This window comes from Streptopelia decaocto, assembly GCF_964273445.1.
Source record: "Streptopelia decaocto genome assembly, chromosome: 3".
Taxonomy (NCBI): domain Eukaryota; kingdom Metazoa; phylum Chordata; class Aves; order Columbiformes; family Columbidae; genus Streptopelia; species Streptopelia decaocto.
Genome location: NC_138656.1, coordinates 57010346 through 57036655, shown reverse-complemented (window position 1 = coordinate 57036655; position 26310 = coordinate 57010346). Strand labels below are relative to the sequence as shown.

Below are 26310 nucleotides of genomic sequence, written 5' to 3'. Positions count from 1 at the left end.
ATAAAGGAAAACATGCAATAGTGATAGTCAGCTATATAGTAATTTATAGCCAGGAGCAGCAGCAATTGAGAATTACTGTGGCCCTGACCCGAGAGAGAACAGAAATGTGTGGTTCTTGTGGAGTTACTTTATGATTCTGTTCAGACAGAATTTAGATGTATCTGAAGAACTGTTTACTAAGTGGGGAGAATGAGAATTTTCAGGAAAAAAAAAATTCAGAGCAACACCATGCGTCAAGATTTAGCTTAATGAAGTTCATGGCGAGTAACAATTTTCTCCCGTTTTATTTAGTAAAGTCCATGACGTTATCTGTCCAACAGACTTAGACAAAAAAGCCCTGCTACAGAAGAGCCTTTCACAACTTTAGACAATTTTCGTCCTGTGCGATTTGGGCTCCGGGGAACACCAGACGACGGGCGGTGCCGCGGGGCGGCCGGCAGCGGCACACGGGCACGGCAGCGGCACACGGGCACGGCAGCGGCACACGGGCACGGCAGCGGCACACGGGCACGGCAGCGGCACACGGGCACGGCAGCGCCCGAGGGGAACCCCCAGTGCCCCGGGAGCTGCTCCACCGGGACCGCCCGCCCCAGGTGGCGGCCCGGGCTCCCAGGGGAGCCGCAGCAGTCTCCGCTGCCGGCACCGCCCCTCGAGTGAGCGCCCCCGGCTCTCCCGCTCTCGCTGGGGGGCAGCAGCATCCGACCAACCCCTCCGGGTGACGGGACCACCCCCCCCGCCGACTGCGCGGCCGCGGAGGAAGAGGAAGGGCGGCAGCGTGTGCCGGTCCAGCTCTGTTTCCTTCCGGGTTGCAGCCCGCACCTGCCTCTTCCTCCTCCCGCGCCCTGGCCCATGGGGGCGGCTGCCCAGGATGGGGCAGCGGCGGCGGTTCCGCTGGAGCCCGGGCGCGGGCCCTCCCTGCCGCGGGGGGCCGGGAGCCCTGCGGCGTCCCAGGACAAGCTCTTCTTAATCAAAGGTGCAGCCAGCCTTCCCTTCCACTCCTCCCTCTGCACGGGTCGGGGACGAGCAGCAGCGGGTGCGGGAGCCCCGCGGCCGCGCCCTGGCGGCGTTTCTGTGCCCCGCTTGCCGTAGCCCCGAGTCGTGCCCCAGTCTCCCGTCCCCAGGGAGGAGCCGAAGCCCTTGGGGATGGCAGTGGCCAGGTGTCTGGGTGCGATGAGGAAGGCGCTACATCGCCGCCCGCCTTTTCCCTTCAGCGGTGGCGGCGCCTATCGCCCCTTAGCCAGGGGACAGCACACGGGGCTCCAGGGCGCGGCGCGGGATCCGCGGGGCCCGAGCCGGCAGCGCTGAGAGGAGCCGCCTCCTTCCCTCGCCCCGCCGCGGGGCCCCAAGCGCGCCCGGGCCGAGGCGGCGGAGGGGGGCGCGCAGCGAGATGGCGCCGGGGGGCTGAGGTAGCTCAGCCGTACGGGGTGCGAGCGGGATGTCACCCAGCCCTGCAGGGACGCCTTGACGGGGTGGGAGCCGCTGGGAAAGAGGGGGCTGGTCCGGGTCACAGCGCCGCACAGTTTCCGTATCAAACCGAGCAGGTCTCCCGGGCTGGCGCCCCGCAGGGGAGCCGAGGCGAGGGGCAAGCCCGGCCTCCCGGAGAGCGGCGCGTCCTGCCCGGACGGCGGCGGACAGCTGGACAGCGAGCCGTGGCTGGCGGCGCTCCAGCCGGGCAGGCCGCTGCCTGTGACCGCTCGGGCTCCCCGCGCCCCCTGGCGGAGCGGAGGCCGGAGCTGCTCCCGCTGCCCCGTCCCAGCGCCGGCGGTCGGGAAATACCGGGCAGGAGAGACATGTCGGGGGGACGTGCCCCCTGCCAGGTACCGGGCAGCTGTGGCTCTGAGCATGCCAGTGTGGGGGCACCGGCCCCTCCTGCCACACGCTTTGCCTACCCCTTGCAGTGCTTTCCTGCCCCTCCAAGGAGGCCGTGCGTGGAGCTCCTCTTGTTTGAGGAGGAATTAATTTAAACACGGTTATTATTTCTCAAAACAGGGCAGCATTGTTGGCTGGTAGACCTTGAAATTTAAAATGCTGTGGGCATGCAAAGTTCTGGCAGTGTGTGAGGTTTTCCTGCTCCCAGGCAGAAGAGGTACTTTATGGATTTCACTGGCATGGGCACAGTGAACTTCTCTGTCACAATAATAGGATAATTAGTTTTTTAGAAGTAAGACCTAAGATAAGCATGTTTTGCTTCTTACTGCCTATTCCAGCCAGGTTTTAATTACCTCACTGGCAAACACAGGCTGGGTATCAGTAAATGCAAAGGAAGAACATGTAACCCCCTGAAAAAAATAATTTTAATATGTTTTTTCAGTACAAATCAGATGGTTTCATACAGTGCACTCAGTCTTTGTAAAAAGCCTTTTTCTGAAAAGTGTCCTGGTCTGCCTGCATGTGCCTTTCTGATGCAAGAACTAGAAGGGATCAAGGGACTCCAAGTGACTTTGGAAACACTCTGAAAAGTGAGGAATGCTTCCTATCTTGGGAAAGCATCCTGCTAGTGTAATTTTTTTTTTTTAAATAGAGACTTAGAACATAAAACAGAAACGGCTGAAGAGCAAGCGTTGCTTTTACAACAGTCTTCCAAGGTACTGGTGGATTTTCAGGTGACCATTTGAAATGAGAAGTGGTGCAACAAAAAGAATAACATCTTCCTTTTGGGGCAGAGTGAGGCACCGCCAGACAACCAGATTATTGTAGTAGCTCTGGAGTGAGAGAAGCTGCTGGGGGAGCAGTGGTAATTTGGAAGTACTGTGAAGAGGCATGCTGGGAATTCAGTGATTTTTTTCGTTGTTTGCCTGGTTTAAAAATACATACGCTTGTTACTGATTTTCAAAATGCTGTATTTCAAAATATTCTTACTTGCTTACCATATTGAGTTACTGTAAATAATGTGGACAGCTTGTCCTTTCCCTTCAGCATGTGCTGACAGATCTTAATTTTTCAGGTTTTATTTTCAAAACAGGTTTGGTTTTGGTTTTCTGCTCTTAGGAAAAAAAAAAATCTTGATTTTTATTTCTTAAACTTTTCTTGGCAGGTGGAGTTTTTCTAGGTACCGTTGCTACAGCAGGAATGATAGCAGGTTTTGGCACCACACTTGCCATGACAAAAAAGAAGAACCCAGACTGGTTCAGTAAGGTTTGTTCCTTTTAAACTATTTTCCAGTTGATACACAGGAAAGACCAGAGCATCAGATGCTTTAGAGAAATGCTGATATATGTGGAGTTTGGCTGTACAAAGGAATGAGAATTGATGCTGAGTGTTGGAGAAATGCGAGACCTATTCTTTCAGCATCTTTGGTGGCTTTGGCCAGTTTTTATGTCAGTGAAATGGTGGTGTGCGAGTCAGAGTAGAAACAGGAAGCAAGCATAGTGCAGCCTGGGGCAGATTTAAATAGTTTTATGGGGCAAAAAGTAGCAATTTAGAGGTGAAGCTGTAGCATCACAGCATCATAGCTTCATGACTGCATTCAGACTTCCAGGAAGCAAGAGTATGAGACCCTGCTCTTGCAGAGTAGCATCAGCGTTACTGGCAAGAGAGAAAGCTGAAAGTACACCTACTGTTCCTCCTACATGGTAGTGAAGTTAAATAAATATAAGCATTTGTAGAACTGGTGCCCAAATTGGCTCAAAAGTGAGATTTCTTAATCCTGTTTTGTGATGAACCACTTCAGAGACCTTCAATTAAGAGATTATTAGGAGGGTGGTAAAATTAAATGCTCAGATGCAGCAGCCTCTTTGTGATAAGTGTCCAGTTTTACCAGCATTTATCCAGGTGTTTAATTTACAATGGGTTAGGTCATACAAAACAGTGAACATGCTGAATACAATCAACCAAAACAGTTGAGCACACCATTTATTTTAGGCACTGCTTCCTTTCAGACACACTCTTATTCACAAGAGGATAGTTAGCAGGATTGAGACCTGTCTCTGAAGAAAAAAATTGTGATTTCTCCTTCTCCCACTTCCTGCTTGTATCCTTCAGAGAAAAGAAAAAAAAATGAAGCATATATTTTGGTAACCAGAACAGCTAACTCTGCCCTATATTTTCCCGGCCTGGTTTTTAGAAAGACTCAAGTATTGTTTGATAGCTTATTTTTTAAATTAAAGAGTTGCTTTTTTAAAATATATAGGAGCAGTAATTAAGAGATAACAATCTGTGTATAGAATAACGGGCTCATGAATAAAACTCAGTTCTCTTAAAAATGTTATTTTGTTGGTGACATCTTTTTCTCCCATGCTAGTGTTGTCTTTTAATTTTTTTTTAGCTTTTCCTTCATCAGCTTTCTTGATGCTCTGAACAGCATATCTGATAATTGTGTAAAAAACTCTGTTGTTTACAGAAATCCTTATCTGTGTACTTAATACCCTCAGGAATCAGCCTGTGACTGAACTCCATTTGACTACTGTCAGTAAAACCAGATCAATAGTTTCCATTTACCTTTTTTTTTTTTTTTCTTCCCCCTGGGGCAGTCAAGCATTTAAATAGCATTTGGGTGGGTTTCTTTTTTGCCAGCAATTTTCACAGATAATGACTCTTATTTAAAGATCCTGTGTAGCGGATATTTTTGTCTGTTCATTTCCCATCTTCCAAATGGGAGATTTTTTTTCTGCATGTTGTTGTATATGGCTAGACTGTGGAAACAGGAAAAATGTCAGAAATAATAATCAGCATTTTAAACCTACTCAGAGCAGTCTCTACTGAAAGAGTTATAAGAGTTCATTAGCTGTGGTAAGGAAATACTAGGACCTGGTGTAATAGTGTGACTGGAGATCTCTGCTGTTTTTGTCTGTGTGCATGTATGTATACACACATGCTTACAGAGCATTGTGTTCTTAACAGCTTCCCCTTTGGGATGTCCAGATCAGAATAAGTAAAGATTGAGATACATTTTGCTTGTGTCCTTTGCAAGTGTGTGTTTGTCTTTCAGTAACTGTGCCTACAGCTAAATCCTAAGGAAAAGCTGAGGCCTGTCTGAGGATCATTTTAATATTTCAATATATACAAAACCAAAACTACTGGTGCTATTTCACTGATCAGTTACATAGTGATAGGCACCACATATGTTTAATTATATCAAAGAAGAAAGAGATCCATGTAAAAAGTCTTTTTAAAGCAAGAATACAGAAGATTTTTTCCCACTTTTTGTGATGGAAAGAAAAGTGCGGCTCCTTGGCATGTTTTAGATTAAAATTTTTTGGATCCTTCTGCAAGTTAATTTCACTTTAAGACAGTAAGTGAAATTATTTAAGACAGTAAGTGAAATAATTTGTCATTTAATATTAATTTTATATCATTTAATAATTCATGCTTGCACTCATTTATGTTTACCTCTGAGCAATAATTGTTTTCCCAAGATACCCAGTAAGTAGGACCATTTGTTTGTGCAAGGACTGTAGATGGCAGTCTTTAACGGTTACCTTCCAGAGTCTATGTTTCTGTGTGAAGGATTAACCAATGATTGTTCAAGGGGGTAAAAGCAAACCCTCTTGCTGACATTCACCACTCTGAGCAAGAAGATTATGTCTGTCCTGCTTGTGTGGGCTGCACAGACTGAAGCTGTCCTATACCCAATACGTGCAGCAAGATGGGCGTTGTGGGATGAGAACGGCTGGCTAATGGTGAACATGCAGTGTGAACTGATTGATGTCAGCCTCCGTGTGGGTTATGCCCTTGGTAGCTGCAATGTGCATTTATGTGCTGCAGCAGAAAAGGTTTCATCGTGGCTGGGACCCCATCACGGCTGAGTCTCCACTCTTGGCCTGAGATGGCTTTTCCAAGTGACAGTGGTTTGTGTTTTCAGGACATGTCTCATGGCAGACTTCTAAGCAGCAGTATCTTAAAAAGTGGTTAAAACCACCTACTCTTGTTTCTTGAGAAGTATGGAGACTGCAGAGCATTTTCTGTGTTGTGACTTGGTGGACTCTGCAGGGTGAGGGGGTTCAGTGTCATTGTTTGCTCTTGATGTAGTTTCCCTGTATGGTTTCCAGAGCTCCTTCAGACTTGCAGCCCCTCAAAATTCATCTCTTGGTCACTGTCACAGCCTCTCTGTGTCAAGCTGAAAGCTGCTCAGGTTCCTCCAGTTTCCTAGTCTGCTATTTCAGGAGTGCAGATAAAGACCTGTAAGCCAACAGTTGCCCCCCACCCAAACCTCCCAAGAAAGAATACCAGAATGGATGATGTACAATGGTTATGTTCTGATGTCACTGGCGTAAGGGCTTGTGACTCGTTTTGATTCAGTTTTGTATTTTGACTGGTAGAATAACTGAGCATTGGATTCTTGTGCTCATGAAACGGTTGACTTTGGCATTTCTGGGTAACAAAAGCCATCCCCAGTGGTACTGGAAACGACGAAAGCTGTTCCTGGTGGGAAGGCAGCTCATCCACCCCTTGCTTGGTTCTTCAGGTCTGCTGGCATCCGTAATAGAGCTTCTGTGGCTGCACTAGTGCAGCTGCCAAGTCGGGAAAGATCCTACATCACTAAGTTAACTTTTTTTAGTTAATTTATTTTTCCAGTTACTGTTCACTTTGTCTTGATCACTTTATTTTTGGTTCTAGGGGATTACTGCAACAGCTGCATTGCCAGAGAGTGGTTCATCACTGGCCTTACGAGCCCTCGGATGGGGCTCACTCTATGCATGGTGTGGAGTTGGATTGCTCAGTTTTGCCATCTGGAAGGCCCTGGATGTGCACAGTGTGAGTAGCAAGTGTGATCCCCTCAAATACTGTATTTTTCCTTGGGTAATGTATCTTGAGGTGGCATCTCTATACTACTTCAGCCTAAGAGTTACGCCTTGATTCACCACATGTAGAGTGACTAACCAGGGCATGTGCCCACAGGGAAGGCGTTCTTACATCTGCAAAAACCGGGACACGGTGGGAGGAGACAATTTTGGGGGAGGAACGGTTTTGCCCTGCTTATGTTTATTGGCACAGATGTTTCAGATTCTTCACAAAAGAGCCAGTGTTCTAATTTAGAGACTAAAATAGTAGCTGCAGGCTTTCTATATCCTTTGCTTATTGAATCAAAGGCTACCCCCTGAATCCTATCATTAGAGCAATCCATTTATTTGTCCAAGTTCTATTTTTTGCATCAGGACACTGGGGACATAAGAAAAACCAAGAGGAAACCAGTTTGCTTTCTAGTGCATTTCTGGAAGGGGCAAGGGGGCAGAAGATTTTCACGTGCAATAGAATGGTGGTCCGTGACATGCCACGTCAAGGCAAAGAAACTCAGGAAGCATGTGTATGTCCTAAGGGGCTAAGGCTATCTTTACTAAACTGCTCGTGTTCCAGTGTTTCACAGTATTCAGTATGAATGCTAAAGTTCGTGTAAGCATTTTTGTTTTCCCGTAGGAATGAACCATGACTTAAGAGTCTCTGCAGCTATAAGTTGGGTAGAACTATCTGCATGGTCTTTAGGACTAAGAATGAATAGACTTCCTTTACCTTCCATGGCTAATTATTTATATATTCAGCAAAATGTGTCTCAAAACTGAAAGGAAGAAGATACTACTCCACCCTAGTACCATCAGTACTCTTCTCATTAATATCTTTATTCAAGTTCTTACTTTTTGTCTACTCTGCTGATATATCCTGTAGGTCATGATTTGGGTCCCAACATACAGCACTACACAATCCCTTATTCCTTAGTTTTCAATGTTGATTCTCAATAGGAGCCAGTAAAGGAAGGCAGAACACCAAAAAGCATAGCAGAACATAGGAGGCATCTACAACACATTTTCTTTAAACTCAGGTCCTCCTTGTGACGCCGTAGTGGAATGGCAGAGATTGGGGAGGAAGAGTGGGAGTACCAGATCATGCTCTCTGCGTGCTGAGCTACAACAGTCCACTCAGTTTACTGTGGTTATATCATCAGCCAGAAGGGTTCATTTCACACTGCGCTGACGATTCTTGCTTCCATTCTGTCACAGTACTTCTGGTCCTGCCAAAGGACAGCAGAATCTGACCCTAGTCTGCAATTTACATTAACTGTGTCTCAGTAAGCTTAATTTTTACTTCCTTGAGAAGTGCTGGCCTAGACCCACAGTTTCCTGGTTTCCCTGGGAGTCCGCGTTCCTTGAGGCTGCCTGACCGGGCATATCCACTTCAGCTTGAGATGTCAGAGTCTGATGGGGGCTTCTGGCTACCTGACAGCAGCGGCTCTTGCATCAGAAGCACACAGCACACTGCAGGGTGTGTTGGAGAGTCGGGGGTTATTCCTAGTCAGAAAGCTGCACCTGATTATATTCTGTGTTGTGTTAGTGTTGAAAGGAGGTGGGACAAACTTTATTTTAAGGGGCTCTTGCAAATTCTTGTTGTTATTGGTTTCTGTTGTGGAGTGCTTATGTTTCACCATAGTGCATGGTGTGAACTGCAGGCACTGAAGGAAGCAGGTTGGTGTCAAGAGACTGTGTCTGCACATGATTTTGAAAAGCTCTCTCTCTGCTCTCCACTGACATATTTGTTGCATTCACTATAGACTTTTAAATTCCCACTGCAGAAAAGAAACACATACAATAGCATTAGTCATTATTGCAGAAAAAAAAATTAGCAACTTGTGAATTTCCTGTCACACATTTATTTTCCTGTTTGACTATGTATCTGTTAAAATCAAATATATATAAATTTTAATTTGCTGCAGGTACGAATGGAGATCTGAAAAATGCAATATTCTGACCAAAGAGGTTCATGATCATTAAAAATGTATTTCTAGAATAAATAATCTTTGTCTGTTGAAACTTTTTGCGTACTATTTTAACATATCACTCACAATCAAACACTAACTGTAGAAAGACAGTATTTTTGTGCTTAAACATCATCTTCCTGAACAGTTGAGATTAAATAAGGGTTATAAGCTGGCTGGTACATTATTAGTTCTGGACTCTTAAACATATGCTCATTTTAAGATGGGCCTGTTTGTTGAATTTATTTTCCTATTTCTGGTGAACATTGTGATACTTTTGAAAATTCTTGATTGCTGTCCTGTAAGCAGAGGTAATAGATTAACAATCAGTTAAAATATTGATTTCTAAGAAGACGTATTAGATGCATATATTGTGTCTAATAATCATTAGATAGCCACAAAAGTAAGGTTTTCTGAGGGGAAACTCTCTACTGAAGTTATCACTGAGTGAAATAACGTTTCTTTCCACATAAACTGTTCAGACCATGAAAAACACCATAGATTTTACACTAAGCTCAGCATTTTCAAATGAACATTTTAATTTCAGTTAAACATTTTAAAAATGAGCTTTATAGGTTTGCCTGAATAAAAACACCTCGAGTCTTCAGTGTGGCTGAGTGCTGCGAGTTCAGTTGCTCTGCAGCACATGCAGGTTCCAAATACCTGCAGAAGTTCAAGTCATTTTCAAACCTAGCATCAGGTGTCAACGTTTGAAAGCTATGAACTTAAGGCAGACTTTAGCCTCTGAGAGTGCTATACTATATGTGACCTAAAGGGAGACTCAACTCATTTTGATTCCAGCAATCTGTGTAAACTTAATAACTGCAGCTTTGGCAGCTGGACAAAGAGAAGTTCTGCTCAGCTCCTTCAGGTTACTGCCTTTAACAGTAACCTGCTGGCTTTTGCACCTGCTAATTAGTGATCTGACCCTGCTGGGCAGCAGCTTCATTAGCGTAAGAGGTACTGGTAATACTGATAACATTACTGACAGTCTCTGGATGTTAAATTGTTTCTCTTGATATTAAATTGTTAAGTGTAATAAAATTCTGATTGTAAGCACTGCAGACGTTTCATCTGGCACATAAGAAAGTGCTTCTATCACATGAGGAATACATTAACTTTCTCAAACCCATTGCCAGCTCTGTTCTTGTGACTATCTTGTGGGATCAAAGCAAATAAAGGACTGACTTTCCCTTGCAGAGTTTGGAGGGGTGTTCCAAGCCAAGTAGAACTGAGTTGCTAAGTGTTGTTTAGCGCCTCATGTCACATCCAGGAGTAAAATACAAGAAGCCACAGTGGAAAACTGGGTTGGCAGGAATCATTGGACAGGAAAGCTATTGAGCCATTGTACTCCTGACTGCCCAGCCCGTGGAGACAGGTGAGGGCTGTGCATGCCGGAGCTTGGACTGGCTTTGGAGAGGGAAGAGAGCAAAGCTCGCCAGTGGAGAGGTGCAGTGAAAGGTGTGCTCCGTGCTCTGTATGCTTTGAACTTGGCTCACGTTAGCCATACACGGGTTTGAAACAATGGGCTTTTCACAGTTGGTTTGGCTGAATTGGCCTGACCCTTTTGTCAGTGTCAGCCTGTTGTAGCCATGCTGGTGTCTGCAGGAAGGGGCAGTGAGCATCTCCCGCACATCTGGGAGGGCAGAACTAAACCGGCGAGGTGCTGCTGTGATTTCTGGGGTTCAGGGACAAAACAAACCACCCCGAAACAGTTAGTATGATAGGCCAGCAAGGTTCGGTTATTTATAGGTTTTTTATTGGCCGGCGGGCGAGGGCTCCTCTGCCGCCCCGCAGCGCCACCTGCTGGCGCCGGTGGGAACAGCCGCACAGGAGCGGCGTCCGCGGGAAAAAGCTCCGTTTATTTTTCTCACTGACAGAATGCGTGGTTCATATCGTTTTATAGCGACCCCTATCTCTAAACAAGCATTGCAGTAGTAGCAAATGGTGTTGCCGTTAGTTAGAGCACGGAAAAGTGGTTTCGCTTGGTGTTGTTGCCGAAATGCTATGATTTGTAATGTTCAGGGATGTGTTTCCTTCAGCCATAAATTATTGACAGGACAGTGAAGGATTGATAAAAATATGTATTACACTAAGCTTTGTGACTGTTTAAGTTATATTGTCATCACTTACGAAGTCAGAGATGAAGCAACAAGAGCAAATTGCAAATGAAGCAATTGCAAAGGAATGCAGAGATGAAGCAAAGAGTAAATTCCTTGTTGAGTTACAACTGCTGTAATTAATCTGTGTCCATCATTCTGAAGCAGTGTCACAATTGCTCAGCAGTTTGTGTTGTGGAAGGAAACTGAAGCCACAGTTCAGGATGCCCCGTCCTTACGCCTTCAGAGACAGCCTATGTTTCCCATAGAAGCAGGTCGTTGCTGAGATCTCTTCCAGACACTGAGGTGATGCACCAGCTTTGGTGATACTAGATTTTTATTTAATCTTTGGGGTTTATTGGTTCTTAAAACAGTGCAGTGACAATGCCTACCTCTAGCTCTTAAATGGTTTTGTTGTTAAAGGTGGTTCCCTGTAGCTTTACAGTCTGCTGCTTTCTGTGACAGCATGAAGACCCTGGGGTGATAGTAAGTAACTGATCTGTATATCTTGGTAAGGGACATACAAGATTTTATGCTGTCTCAGGTTGTGTTGTTAATATCCCCTGACTGCAGTTACTACTGTTGTAATCTAAGAACAGGCTGCTAAGTAATAAACCCTACTAAATTCCAGTCAACTCTTATTCTTAAATGGAAAAGTGATGGATCAGTGAGAACTTGGTTTGATAATGGTGTAGGTTTTATTTTTCAATAATGTAAAAGAGAAGTCTTCATTTTCAGAACCTAGGAGATGGTGGTTATCTAGTTTTATATTGTAACTCTTGCAGAAAATAACCAGCAGTCAGTAAGAGTCAGAATTTTTTAACTTGCTTCCTGCAATCTCTTATGAAAATATTTAAAGTCAGTCCACTTTTGATTATCTCTGGGCATAGAAGCTCTGTCTATATTAGCAAGTATCATCAACCAGCAGCACTGCAGCAGTGAAGCAACTGAGGGCTGAGGACCTGACTTCTACAACCATTCTGGGGGATTTAAAAAATGTGGACTGACTCTGGCCTTTCCCCATGGCTCGAATCACAGAATCACAGAATGTTAGGGATTGGAAGGGACCTCAAAAGATCATCTAGTCCAGTCCCCCTGCCGGAGCAGGAACGCCTAGATGAGGTTACTCAGGAAGGTGCCTGTTTGCAGTTGGAATATGTTATGTCTTCCCCTAGAATGCTTATTCAGTTTTGTGTCACCCTGAAGAAACCCAGTTCATGCATTTTGAGACTGTTCACCAGTACACAAGCTGTTGCCCAGCAAGAACCTGAACCCCAGTGCTCATCCAGACACACCACAGCCGTCCTCCCTGAGGCACTGCACAGAACAGAGGGGCATGGGCAATGTGAAACACAAGCTTAATGATTGACAACTGGCTGGAAACAAAATGGCACCTTTATTAGCAAGTATATTTGCTGTTTGACAAATTCCCCATCATCTGCCATGGCATTATCTTACAGGGTTTTGAGCTTGTAACCTCAGAACCCTGTTGTACCCACTCCTGGTGCAGTGGGCTGGCTGTTTTCTGATGCAGAACACTGAGGTATTGAAGTAAATTTTGTAGAAAAGAAGAAGTTTGGCCAATTTATAATTTAATTCTTTAAGTTGAATAGAAGTTGAAACATCATATTTCAGTATTTTCCAAATGAAATGCTCAGTGAAGTTTTACATTTTCAATTTACAAATAAATGGTGTTTCTCTGAGTAAAATATGTTTTAAGTAAAAAATTTGAAATTATCTTAAAACCCCTGTTGTTACAGTTGACCTAAAAAAGCATTTTCATGAGAATTTCAAAAAATTAAGCCTTCCTTATTTTATTCATCTATTCTACAGGTGTTATGATCCACCACACCTTTTTGTTGCTTGCAAAAATGTTAGTTTCACAGTTTTCTAGAACTTACAGTTGAGTTGTAAACCCTTGTTTTAAATAAGCAGGTTGTCGTTTTTAATTAAAGTTGCAGCTATAGAATACTTGACAGGAATTAAAACATACCTATGAATGTCTGATGTTTGGGTTTTTAAAAAAAAAAACTCTGAGTGATTTTGAGCCTTCTTTTAAAAGCAGAACAACACCCTCAGCCCTTGTAGCGTGCAACAATTAAAAACCAAGATAAATTCTGTTTTAAGAGCCCTTTTGCTCTTCATGCCCTCAATAAATGAGGTTTTATTTCCTCAGAAATAAAAGCATTTTTTCTCCCATAGGAAGAGGGCCAGGATGATTCATATATAGGTTTGTGTGATTGTTGCTTCCAGATCTGTTCCATGGAAAGCTGGGAAAATAGTGAGAAGAATTGCCTAGCAATTTCTGAGTAATATAATTATAAAATATTAGTTTATCATTTTTATGGTGACTCCTAATGAAATATCCTGGTTTGCATTGATCTTAACTTTTAAAATATTAACAGTTGGAAACAATTGCACAGCTGTGAAGAGACATCTAAAACAATTAAAAGCAATACAGAGAATATATACTTGCCTTGGTTTTGTTGGTAAGGACATTTCCTAGGCGGGCTGCTTTTCTCTAGAGGAAATCTAACCTCTAAGTCACCATTTTAAGCATAAAAATAATAACATCCCCTGCTTATTTTGAGATATATTTGAGATAATTTTGTGAGGCTATAGTCATAGGTACACTATAAATGCAAAGGAGTATTGGCTTTAAGTATGAATTAATTTTTAAAATAAAATGAGAACATGGAGACATAGTCTTTAAAAATTATTTGGTTTGGCATCTGTAAATAGTACCGAGGTCTATGGATCTCAATCAAGTACAAGCAGATTGCAGTGGCTGAAATTTTTATGTTATTTCATAAATGAACAAATGTTGCTATAAAAGCAGTGTGTCTCCTAGAATCATTCCACAGTCATTCCTAGCTTTTTTTGTTGTTATTAGTTTTTTATTTTAGTTGTATTTAATCTTCACCTAAGTGTTATCCATGAAGTCTCTATTTTTTTATCATGCTTATGTTTGATTGCATAATAGACATATTTTCTTTGTTATTTCATGATCGTGTTTTTCAATATAAATGACATCTGCCCATTTTTTTAATGTTCTTTTATTTTCTCAATACTGGTTTAAATTCAAGCTCTTAAAAAGAAGATGGAGAACTAGAACAAGTTAGCACTTCCTCCTCCTGTTCATACAGGGTTTTTCTGTACTGCTTATATTGCCTAATTAGTTTTATGTGGAGAAGGCTTGCCTCCACACATATGTACTGCTAGTATTTTATCCAAGAATAAAAAAGAAAAACAAAATAACCTATGAACTTCACTGCATACTTGATAAGGCAGAAAGCTTATTCAAGGAATAAGATCAGCATTTTCCTGCTGGAAAGCTGCCACATCTGCTTTGTGAGTAGGGACAGCTGTAAGTAAGTAATTCAAGAATATGGGAAGACTGTAACTAAAGCCGTCTTGAGGAATTACTCTGCTCTGTCTTGGAAGAGACTCGTAGCTGTTGGCTGCCACCAACCTGCTAAGAAGCTACAAGGAATAAAACAACATTTAGGCTTTGGTCTGAAATTGGAGCAGTTCCACATCACCTTAAGTGGATGAGTGGGTTGACCCACTTCTCGGCTGCATGTGACTGTGAACTCTAAGTGAACAACAAAAATCTGAATAAAAGCTTATCTGATAGGTGCGAATTATTCGTGCTGCACCCTGGTCCCGTGGGATCTTTCTGTGCTCTGTTCGGTGTGGTGCTCGGCCGCACTTGTCTGACCCTTCTGTGGTGCAAGACCCCAGCTGCTCTGCTTGCCCAGTCATCCCTGCCTGGCTCTGGGTGTCACACCAGCTCTGACACGTTTCCTGCGTGGAATTCAGCCCCACTCATGCCATCCAGCCTTACACATCACCAAAGAGCTTAGGTTTTGTGCTGGCTCTTTTCCCAGCCACGAGCCTTGCTTGTGGATGATACATATCATGAGTACCTGGACATACAGAGGAAAAGAATTACTCAGGTTGCACTTTTCAGGATCTGCCTGTTTGCAGACAATATCTTTAATTTAGAAATCCGAATTACAGCACAGAGAGCTTATGGAGTTTGGACTCTCATCCTGAGATTTTGAGTCCATTAACCAACTTGCATTATACATTTAGATATTTAACTATTTTAAATTACTTCAATATTAATTTTTCAAATTGCCCAGGCTGACTAAGGAGGAATGACTAATATACCATAATAGACTAATCACGTGGATGTCCTTTCCAGGCACCCAGATTGGAAAGTAAGATTCTGCAGAAATAAATGGTGTGTTCCTCAGTGATTTCAAAAGTATTGCACTCCTTTTTTCTGCATGGCGTGAAAGTCTTTTGCAGCAAGATTGTATAATCCAAACTTTCTACTGTTCCTTTTATTTTGAAGCCTGATGCAGCATCACTGAAATAAATAAGAATAAACTTGAGAATGAGACACTACTTTGAGACATTTACTATAAAAACTGAAGTCCTTGACATTTTATTTCAGAAAGATCAACATGGAAATGTGTAACATTTTAAAGGATACTCTTCTGTCTCTGAACTTAAGGCAGTTACTTTTTTTTTCAGCTTGTGGTTTAGAAAATTGGTCTCTTGGTGTATAAAAATTAATAGCTGTTGTTGATCGTAATTAGCTAATCACTTCATTTTTTTGGTATTTAAATTAATCTAGCCTTAAACCAGAACTGTTTTGTTTTCTTTAGGCTTTTCTACTAGAATGGCATCGTCTTCCTTTTATGATAAATGTTTAGAAAGATACTTTCAGGCTCCCAGTCAACAATCCCACTTTTGGGAGCTGAGCGCCATTCACACACAAGTTAAACCAGACAAAGTGGGGGCAGTAAAGCACGCTTGTGGTGCAGACCTGCTGTCTTCCCATTTGTGAAGTGCATTCATTTATGAATGAGTAACGTGGCTGCTGCACACTTGGAAAAGTAACATGAGGAGAGTATTTAATGTGTTTTATCCCTTCATGTGACCCAGTCATTGGAAAAGGGACAGCCTGACCCTTGTGACTTGACAGCTCTCAGTAGTTCACCAGTAATTTGAGAATATGTAGTAGCTGTGGGAGGCTGCTATATATGTGTGATGGTTTGGGAACTCTGGCAGCTTTGTTCTCAGCAGTGACGATCCTCTCCCCCGTTCTCTGTAAAGTTCACTTAGGTTATTTTCATGTTATTTTTCTTTTAAAAAGCACAGGACATGTTTTACCCAATTACACAAGATTTATAAGGATAGGTTTCTGGAAAAAATATGTCTATGTGTTTGTTTCATTCTAGGCATTGTAAATGGCCCTCTGATTTCAAAGAGAGTAATATTGTGTCCAGTTCTGGGCCCCTCAGTTCCAGAAGGACAGGGAACTGCTGGAGAGAGTCCAGCACAGGGCAACAAAGATGATGAAGGGAGTGGAGCATCTCCCTTATGAGGAAAGGCTGAGGGAGCTGGGTCTCTTTAGTTTGGAGGAGACTGAGAGGTGACCTCATTAATATTTATGAATATGTAAAGGATGAGTGTCAAAAGGATGGAGCCAGGCTCTTCTCAGTGACAACCAATGATAGGACGAGGGGCAATGGGTACAAATTGGAACACAGGAGGTTCCACTTAAATATGAGAAGAAACTTCTTCTCAGTGAGGGTAACAGAACACTGGAACAGGCTGCCCAGGGGGGTTGTGAAGTCTCCTACTCTGGACACCTTCCTGTGTAGCCTCATCTAAGTGTTCCTGCTCCGGCAGGGGGATTGGACTAGATGATCTTTTGAGGTCCCTCCCAATCCCTAACATTCTGTGGTTCTGTGATAAGGTTAAGCGTGTGTAAGTCTCCATGGGACGGGGGGTTAATACAAACTCCTGACTTCTCTAGATGGTTTAACAAAATTCTGCTGCTGCTTTTCTCTATGCAAGCCTGGAACACTGGAATCAGCAGACAGGTTGTGAACAGTGCACTATGGCAGTATAACATGGCATAGTTAAATATTAGGATGTGTACTGCTGGGATTGACCCTCTGGGAGCCCTTTTCATAGATCTGTAGTTCTGACTAATCTGAACATTCATAGTGCCTTTGCCAATGAAGTGTAAGATCTAAGAATGTGAACCAGGGCTCTATTTTCCATGGTTATGATAGAGGTCAGCATGCAAACCGTCACAGTGTGACCCGCAGTGAGTGCCCCATTCCACATGGAGAGCTGGAGAATCACCTTCAGCCAGCAGACTGCCTGCTCTGCACTTCAAGTACAGTAAAGCCTCAGCACTTGCCATTTTCTACAAATAACTTGCTATTTCTGTATGCAGACTTTGGTAATCATTTGCTAACAAGGGCAACAGCGACCATTTTAAGATTTGGGAAAGGGTGGCAAGAACAATCCTCTCTGATTCTCCTAAATCCAGGGCAGCCGATCTCATCTTCATACCTTGTGACATGGAAGGTGGCTGAGGAGAACACAGGCTGGGTACATACTCTGTTCTGCTGCCAGTCAATATTCCAGTTCAGGACATCTAACCTCATTTCACTTGGAAGCTAATGTAAGCAATTTTTACTGGTACAGGTACTAAAATAGGAAACTAATATTTCCTAGAATCTGGGTTGGCTTATTATGAATGTCAGACATTAAAGAGAATGTTTCTTTGTAAAACTTTAATTCTAGGATTGAAATAGATTTTTTTAGCCCCTCTTCCATTCATTTTAATATGAACGGCCACATAAGTGCTCTCAGTAATAGTGCTATCCCAATTTTTGTGTGACATTCTGTCAACGATGTACATTAAAAAGAGATTATTAAATGGAAGATGCTTTTAGGTCCCCATATTTTTGCCACCTGAGGCAGGATCATTAGGTTAAGATAAGAAAATAACAGCGATCTGTAGCTATTACAGATTATTTAATGCAGTAAGGTAGATGATACCCTTTTAGAAAGAAGCCTGACAGTCAGAGGTGGAACAGTTACTGTAATTTATTTGGCAGAAAAAAACAGCATCAAGCTTTGCAATATCTGTGATAAAAAAAATAAAATTCACTTGAGTAAAATTCTCTTCAGACAGTTGCCTCCAGGAATGGAGCATGCTGGAATGTTAAATCAAGAAATGTGTTACAAATGGTTCATGTGCCACTAGGTTCAGAAGCAGCAGCTGCAAGAGTGGCCTGTGATACTGAAGGCAGCAGAAAGAGGTAAAATACATTCAGCTTTTAGTGCTGGGTTTACTGCACTATTAATTGAAGACATTATCACAGTTGAACTGAGTACCCAGGTGTCAGTGTGGCTGACAATAATAAAGAGGCAGCCATTGCAGTGAGTTATTTCAAGACATTCCAGTCCTTAGTACGTAGCATACTGGTTTTCATAATTAAATTAATGCCTTTTGATTTGAGACCACTGGCATGTGTATTGTGGAATTTGGAGGAAACAGAGGAGAAGATTTCCAGGGAGGGAGAGAGGAGAAAAAAACTCCCAAGTGGCACGTCTACGAAAAAGAAAAGGCAAGGCAGGACACAGGTTCCTAATGGCAGCATTTCCCTTGTCAAGAAGTGTGCTTGTCCTCTGAGGGGTAAAACAGGTAAGAACAAGGTCCCAAATCTCGTGCCTCAAGTGTGCAGTGTTACTAGAACGTAAAGCTAGGTTCATCTTCACAAGAAGCTCACCGCACTGGACACTAGTAAGCCCAGTTGGTGAAGGACAGCTAATTTACATTTGGTGGACAAATTTAACCTTCTGTACTAGGGTCCTCTGAAGTTACAATGGGGCTAGTATGATACTGTCAGCCAAGTGCAAGCAAGAACAGCCCCAAGGCCAGTGTGAGTTACTTTGGAGGCCAAATTTAGTCCTAAATATGTAAATAGAGTTTGGCCAGTCAAGGCTCGGGATATTGTGCTCATAGGGTCTGACTGAAAGAAGTCACGGCCTTGAATTTGGTACTAGAACAGTTCATAAGCACACGGACACTGACACTGGGAGAGAAGGGATAGGAACTTTGGGATGCCATTTCCATGGTTATTTATGTGTGTATACACTGGTTCCACTTCTTCAAAGTCTGCTTTTAGGCAGTGTGGCAAGTGAGCTTTAGAAGAGCTGTGAGTACAGGGAGAACTGTGGCCAGGATTTGGATGTACATTCAGGATTGCAACAAGCACAGATGTGGAAATGGAGGAAGAAACTCCAAAGCTCGTGGTATTAGTGGAACAGAAGAGAAAGGGGAGATTCCTTTGAAGTCCCAACCAAAGCCCTCGTGAAATACAGTGCTGGGAGGGGGACAGGGAAAATAGAAGTCCATGACTAGTAGTAGTTACTTTGCTTAATGTATTATTAGTGAGAACTCAAAAGCTGTTGTGGAGAGAAATAATAGGGTGCCGTATCTTTTAAGTTGTATAGAAATGAAAACTTCTAGGTAAGAGTTAGTAGCTGTGACATATGTATTGTGAAGAAATTGGACCTGTTTAGACATTGTCTGTGAAGACCCTGCCAGTCTCTGCAGATAACGTCCTTCTTAAATAGCTGACAACCTAAAGCATAACATTGAGGAGACAGTGCAGAGTGGTGATCAGCTTGGCATTACGATTTATTAAAATAGCTCACTGTCAAGGAATCACAAAGAAGGAAAGTTTGTGGGAAAATACAAATGGTCAAAGTTGTAAATTGCAATGAGAAACTATTTCTATGCAGAGCAGGCTGTGGAAAAAGGGGTGCTGGCAAGAGAGGAGGTGATAAATGAGACATTAAGTCTGGCATCACTTGCAGAGTGGCTTTACAAATAAACACCAAAATCTGAGAAGACAAGGCTAAGGAAATTTCTCAGGGAGTCTTAAAGGCAGAAGAAAGACGTTGAATATTTCAGATTTGGTCCATGTGTTAAAGAGAAATTGCTTTTTCAGGAAATGAGTTGCTTTCACCTGCAGAACATCAATTAGCATTCTGAAGGGAGAAAAATCTGAATATTCTTCAATCTGCAGCTGCCAGCAGTGTTCTAATGCTTTCTAAACAAATAATTTTGTTCTTTTGAAATAGAGGTGTAGTGTTTTATTCCCAGACAACATTGCTTTTATCATTTGAGGGTTAGGATTTGGCATGTTAATAATTATAAGGTAGCTGTTAATGTGAGGAAGCACTGGAGTTTTTTCTGAACGGCTCCCCCACACATCGTCCTGTTTTGGGAGGCTTTATATAATTGCTGTTCATTTTCCTTTTGATCTGTATGTCTTCAGTGGACTAACAGAGGTGTCCTGCAGGGCTTCTGAGTGCATTGTTTAAATTTGACACTAGAAGAAATACAAAAGTCTGAGTTTAGAAACAGCCAAAAATCCACTTTGCACAAGATCATTAGCTGGTATAAAATGTTCTATATCCAGTTATACTAGCTGAGCTACAGCATGTTACAGTCTGGCCAATTCCTGTGTTACCAAACACCCAGATAATACTTAGAGTGAGATCAAAGAGTAGATGAGTTACTTCACTCTTTAGGAAGTAAAAAAAAATGTTAAGTAAATTGAATACTTTCTGCACATCAGAGAACTGGGAATTAATTACGGAGGACTGGGAAAAACAGCTAAGCCTAGAACATTTCCTACTGTAAATACTTGTATTTAACTGTCAGCAATTATTTAATGTAATTTGGGCTGCTTCTCTACATCAGCTCTGATACTGGTGTTTATTATTCTTGGAAATATTAGCTGTCTATGAAAGCTTTTCAGTTTTAAATAAGGAGCAAAAATATTATTTTAGGAACGATTGTGGGTGTTTGCCAAGATTTTTTAAAACCAAGAACAAATAATTAATCAAAACAGCTATCTGATCAGAATAAAATATAAAGCAGACAGTGAATTCGTTTTTACATAAGAACACAGTCAGGATTTTTTTTTTAAAAAAGATGGTTTGGCTCTGAATTTTCATCCTACTCTATGTAACTTGTATTTTGATTTGATTAACAGTACCCAGACATTTTTACACAAAGACCTGAGTTCTAAAATGCTTTCATCCATAATAGTTATTGTCGTAGTAAAGGACTGGTAATTTCTTTGTAAATTGGTTCATTGTATCAGCTATAACTTGAATAATGGCATTTCAGCAACATTTCTCCAAAGAGGTACCAGTTCTCTGTCCTAATTATTCAGACGCAGAAGGGCCTGAACAGAAAACGGCCCAAAGGCATTTGTAAAAAAAGCTGATGACCCCTAACACACAAAATATAGGCATATTAGAGAAGATGGTATTCAGGAGGTCATTGCATCCAGTGCTTGAATACAACATCGTGTCTTCTCTGCAGGAATGTCATAGATTCTGTACAGCGTCCTGAAAACAGCAGTCCAAGACTTCCCCTGTACATCCTGCTGTTTGTGTAACAGGATTTTCACTGACTGAATTTTTCCATGCCTATCTATCGAAAATATATGTAAAAATATATGTAAAAGTCTTGGAAGAAAGAAACCTGCTAAATCTAAATATTATCTTCAAACAGAAGAGATTTTTAAACAAATGAAATTTCAGTTCTGGCTTGCCAGGACTATTGCATGAGACACTGGTGATAAAATGGTTATCATAGATTTGGCAACTGATATTGATGTATTGATATACAGAGTATAAAATTAGTAAGCTTCCTCTTTCACAGCATTTTAATTTAACAACAGTGAAAGAAAAACTCGGTCCTATATATTGTTATGAATTTTGTTTTCCTTCCTGCTAACATATAAATTTGAACAAGACTTTGTTTTGTCATCTGTATCCATATGGTGGGATAAATATAAACTGTCAGATCTGACCAGTATTTTTCCTTTAATCTGTGTTTTAAAATCTTTGAACAGACATATTTGGCCTTTAATTCATTACAAGTGTAGAAAAAGGCACTGCAGTCAAATTATGGGCGCATTCTTTTGAGGTAATTTTCTTCCAAACAAAAACATTTTAAGTGTGTATATATAGTAGTTCATGTAACAGCAGTGAGTAATTCAGGCAAGTGGTCCCCCCCAGTGTGGTGCTTTAGAAGGGGGGATTGTTATGGGTTCCTTCCTACTTTTTGTCATTTTGTTAGTTGAACCAACATAATCAGAGGGAAAGTCTTATTTTTTTCTTATTTTAAAAGTCTTTTTACCTCTTCTTTACCTCACACAGCTTATTTTGTGGAATAAGCCTGGGTTCATGGTGCTACTTTATTTGCTCCTTATTAACAGTTTATTGATTTTATTTTTTAATCTCTTTTATAGATGAAAGAATTCCGAACTAAAATGCAGTCAATATTTCCAGCAATTCCTAAAAATAATGAGTCCACTGTTGAATGGGAAGACTTACTTAAATCTAAGTGAAAATCTCAGCTCCATTTGGAGATGTCTCAGCAAGAACAGGAGCAGATGTAGCAGAAGTGGCCCATCTGAACAACAGAGAAGAAAACTCAGACTGAGCAAGTTCCTGACTGAGTTCATTGAACCTGGGGAGGCCAGTTAACAAGGGATTTAAAAGCAAAACGAAAGAAAAATTATACTGTACTTTTCAGCGTGCTTGGTATAGTCGATCTGTGAGCAGGTGAACTGTCTTGGGATAAGTTGGATCCAACTTGAAAAAAGACTCTCTCTTATGAAGACTTACAGAAGAAACTGATCTTCAGTAGTAAATATAAGGACAAAACCCTAATAAGCTCTTATCCCATCCTGATTTTTAAGCGGAATTTTAGGAGATGTCTCTAGGAAACAAAGAAAGAGTACTTTTCAGTGACATTCATGTGTCCCATTAGGAATATAACTGAGTCAATTATGACAGTTCTATTACTGAGCCTGAAGGTATGGCATGCAGTGCATTCTTCTAAAAATAAAAGAGATCTATTTAAATTTTCAGCATAGAAAATATATGAACCAAACTATTTTTGTGTGTCTGAAGGGAAAGATTGAAACACCCCATATGCCAATAGTGACCTACTCAGCTCCTCTGCAAAGCATCAGAAGAAATCTCTACAAAGTGCACTGTTTGTTCAGTATTAGTTTTTTAAATTGGATCCCACAATAGTGAATCTGATCGTTTGCATAAAAGTGTCTACTAGATTTATATAGCAATTTAAGTTGTAACTGAAAAGAAGTATAAAATAGTGAGACACCCAGTCTGTCCTACACAAATATTTTGAGCTAAGGAAGTGTATGGGCAGGGTTAGTTTTTTGTATTTCCGTGGTTCCTGTGGCTCTGCTACGAGGAGAAGCAATGTGACATTTTCCACACTGCAGCAATCTCATGAAGTGTGGGTGTAAACTAGAAAGAATAATGTCTTACTCAAATACTGTATTTGCAGAACTGTAGATCTGTAAAAATGCAGCAATTTAAAAATAATGCTATCAGTGAGCAATCCTTTGTTGAATGCTGAGTTATCAGGTTTTTTTATTAATTGCACACAGTCCAATTAGTCAGTTGTCAGATTTAATAAAGTCTTCTTAAAACCTGTCTTTTGTGATTAAGTCTTTATATTCATAGGAAAGAACATTTTAAAAAGCTTTAAATGTCAGATGAATAATACAGAAGTTTGGTTTTCCTGTGAAACATGACAGCACTAAAATAATCTTTAAAGAAATTGAAGTGTAATAGTTGACATATTTTCCTTAGCTCGATGCTTGTAATCCAATATTAAATAAATTGTGGTGAATACTGCCATCATATGCACATGTAGCATGGTACTATTTTCACTGTTCTGTTAGTTTGTGTGCATGGTGATAACTCGAGTTGCCTGCGTTCAGGTATATTCGTGCTGAGTTGCCAAGTTTAACAAGTAGCCATGCCATTAAAACTGGTCAAGTACTAAGGTAAACCATATAAATGCGAATCATGATGTCTTTAAGGTTGCTTACCCTTAGTTTTTAATGTGGCATTCAGGTAATCTGCCTTCATCTGGATTAAATAACTCACCTAAATTAGTCATCCAAAATTCCCTGCAGAGTCAATGGAGGAAGACGGGACTGGTTGGAGGGTGACTTGCACTGTACCGAAATGAACGGCTGCTCCTGGAACTGTGCGGAGCGTCTGACCGACCTGCCTGCTGGCTGCCTCTGAGAAGAGCCGCTCTGCCCTTGCGCATCTCCCATCAGCACAGTGACTGCGTGAGAACACAGCTCAGGAGAAACCCAGAAGAAAAATGAGTACTTTTCCAGAGCTTCAGAGCTCTGAGGGTTAGGCAAGTGCTACTCCTGGCACCAGAGAGCTGTCCCTTCTGGTAGCGATTAGTCACTGGATCAATGTAACTGTTCTGTAGAAAAAAATACCTTATGACAGATAGGGTGAATTAGATTTGGAGGTGCCCGGTTATACAAACATACAAGGTGATGCCCTTCAATAAATCCTAACATAGTGAAATATGTGGACAGATATCTTTAGAATAGAATCACACATACAGGGCAAGTACAGAGTGATCAAGTAAATGTGTTGATGTATAAGGCTGACCATAAAACATCTTCCACAGAGAGAGGACTTCCTACATCACATTATTTTTCCAAGTTTTATTCTGTGCTTTTGGCTGGAAATGGGTTTTCTCTAGGTAATTTGCTCCACTGCCCACTCGCACAGAAAGCTGTGGTTTTTGTCACCTACAGCATCTGCTGACTTCAAACAGGCTCCTAAGAGCTCATCATTTTAGAAAATTCATGTCACCTAACAAAAATGCCAAGTGTAGTAGCCTTCAATATTTAAGCTGTCATTCACCAATCTCTGGAGAGTTACATGCCTGAAACTCAATTAAGGATGAAGAGCTGAATCAACACTGGAAGACTCTCTGCTGGTGGTTGCCAAATTTCTAGATGTTTCGAACCTGATAGGCCAGAAAACAATCCCATCTGGGCAAATGGCCTATTTCAGCAGTTGGGATTAAGCTGACAGAAGTTTTCCGTAATTTGTCTATTTCGTTAATAGCAGGGACATATTGTTAAATTAGTTAATGGGAAGGAAAAATGTTTAACAGTTAATGCGATCCTTTATGTGGTGCACCATCTGCGTATAGTGTGCTGAATGTCCCTGGATGTGGAGGAGAGGAAATCACACACACTTTCAACCTTGTCTTCTTTACTGTCATTATCTTGGAGAAGTATGATAAATAATCATATTTCTCTTCTGGAGCATATACAGTTTTAATCAACCCGTTAAACAGGAAGACATTTTTCACAGACTTCGTAAGGCACAAAAAAGACATTATGTCCCCACAAGCAATGCATTTCATGGGCAATGAGCACTAGAAACTTAGAATGGAGTGCAAAGGTTTTTTTCCTTTCATATGTGAATAAACCTATTTACAGAGACTTTAGTCAAGCATATTTGGGGACTAATCCTGAAATTCCAGAAGGAAACAAATCAGCGTTTTTAGACTATATTGTGCAAAGTGTGAGAGAAATTTCTGATCCTCCATGTCCAAAAAAATCATCAGTTTTTTTTGGTTGAACACTTGTTTCTGTGAAAGAGGTTTGCTGTTAATTTGAGCTTCAAGAGGACTGGTTCTGTTATTCATCAGCCTGACAACTGGGAATGCTGCTCTCCTTCCAGTCGGATGTGTTATTTGGATCATCAGCAGAGCAGGGATGAGATCGTTAACAATTAGCAATTAGGGTGTGAGCACAATTCTTGCCCTGTGACTGGTAGCCCTCACTCCAGCTAACCACATGTGCATGCATGTGGATGCACATATGCATAGGGAGGGAGTGGGACAGGTTTGTACAGCCATTAGACAAAACATAACAGAGAAATACATTTTTTTTCTGCTTCACTTAATAACCAATGGCTAAGATAATAAGCTGTGATGGTAGTTTTAGAAGTCATGCGGTCTGACAGGCAGCAGGAATTTGAAACCTAGTCTTCTCAGTCACAGGAAAGTTCCCCAGACCAAAACACTGTTATTGTATGTAGGGTTGAGGAACACATAAGAACACCGTCTGCCTCATTAGCTCCTGCTGAAGCTGTTTCATTTAATGTAAAAAAAATACAAGTTATTACACCGGAGAGGATGAGAGAAAACAACTGAGATGCTGATAATTTTGCAAACAACTTTGTAGAATAGAAAATGGTAACGTGCAAGAATAACTAACATGAACGGGGACAGTTTGACACTGGAGAGGGACACCTCCTGCATGGCCTGTGGCCTAGGACAGCCACCTGGGACATGAAGGCCTTTTTCAATATTTATGCTTTATTTTTTCCTTACTAAAAAATAGAGTAAATAATTCAGAATGGGAACATTTACTTTCATGGCTCTGTAGATTGTTCCAGTACAGAAACATCTCCTATGTTGTCCCCCAAAAGAAACGTTTTCACCGCAAGACTGAACTTTTTTTTTATCCTGTGCCACTGGACTTTACATTTGTCTCTTCTGTAAGGCCTCTGGAGTTTTTGCAAGCAATAGCAACTGATTAAACTTAATTCCTGATTCCTAGCCTTCCCCTTGGCTGTTGGACTATGACTTTATATTGATAAAGTGTACCAGACAGGTTATTGTTCTCTACTCTGCTTGCCTACACAGCTTATTTATTATTTGGTATGACTTATCTCAAGAACAGTGTATAGATGATATGCAGAAAGGCTGGAATTCACTCATATATCTGAGTCTAGCTCATTGCTTTC

General features: G+C 41.6%; 1 protein-coding gene across 1 annotated transcript; it reads left to right on the top strand.

The window, feature by feature from the left end:
* The first annotated feature begins 808 nt into the window (after positions 1–808).
* Positions 809–23372, top strand: TMEM242 (transmembrane protein 242). Its single transcript, XM_082049136.1, has 4 exons — positions 809–973; positions 3035–3135; positions 6556–6693; positions 21942–23372. The coding sequence occupies exons 1-4, from the start codon at positions 850–852 to the stop codon at positions 22038–22040; spliced, it is 462 nt and encodes a 153-aa protein (XP_081905262.1). The 5' UTR covers positions 809–849; the 3' UTR covers positions 22041–23372.
* Positions 23373–26310: the final 2938 nt, after the last annotated feature.

Coding starts and splice junctions, on each gene's coding strand:
- TMEM242 (XM_082049136.1), top strand. CDS start 850: ATGGGGGCGGCTGCCCAGGATGGGGCAGCGGCGGCGGTTCCGCTGGAG. Junction 3,136..6,555: donor ACCCAGACTGGTTCAGTAAG/GTTTGTTCCTTT, acceptor TTTTGGTTCTAG/GGGATTACTGCAACAGCTGC. Junction 6,694..21,941: donor AGGCCCTGGATGTGCACAGT/GTGAGTAGCAAG, acceptor TCTCTTTTATAG/ATGAAAGAATTCCGAACTAA.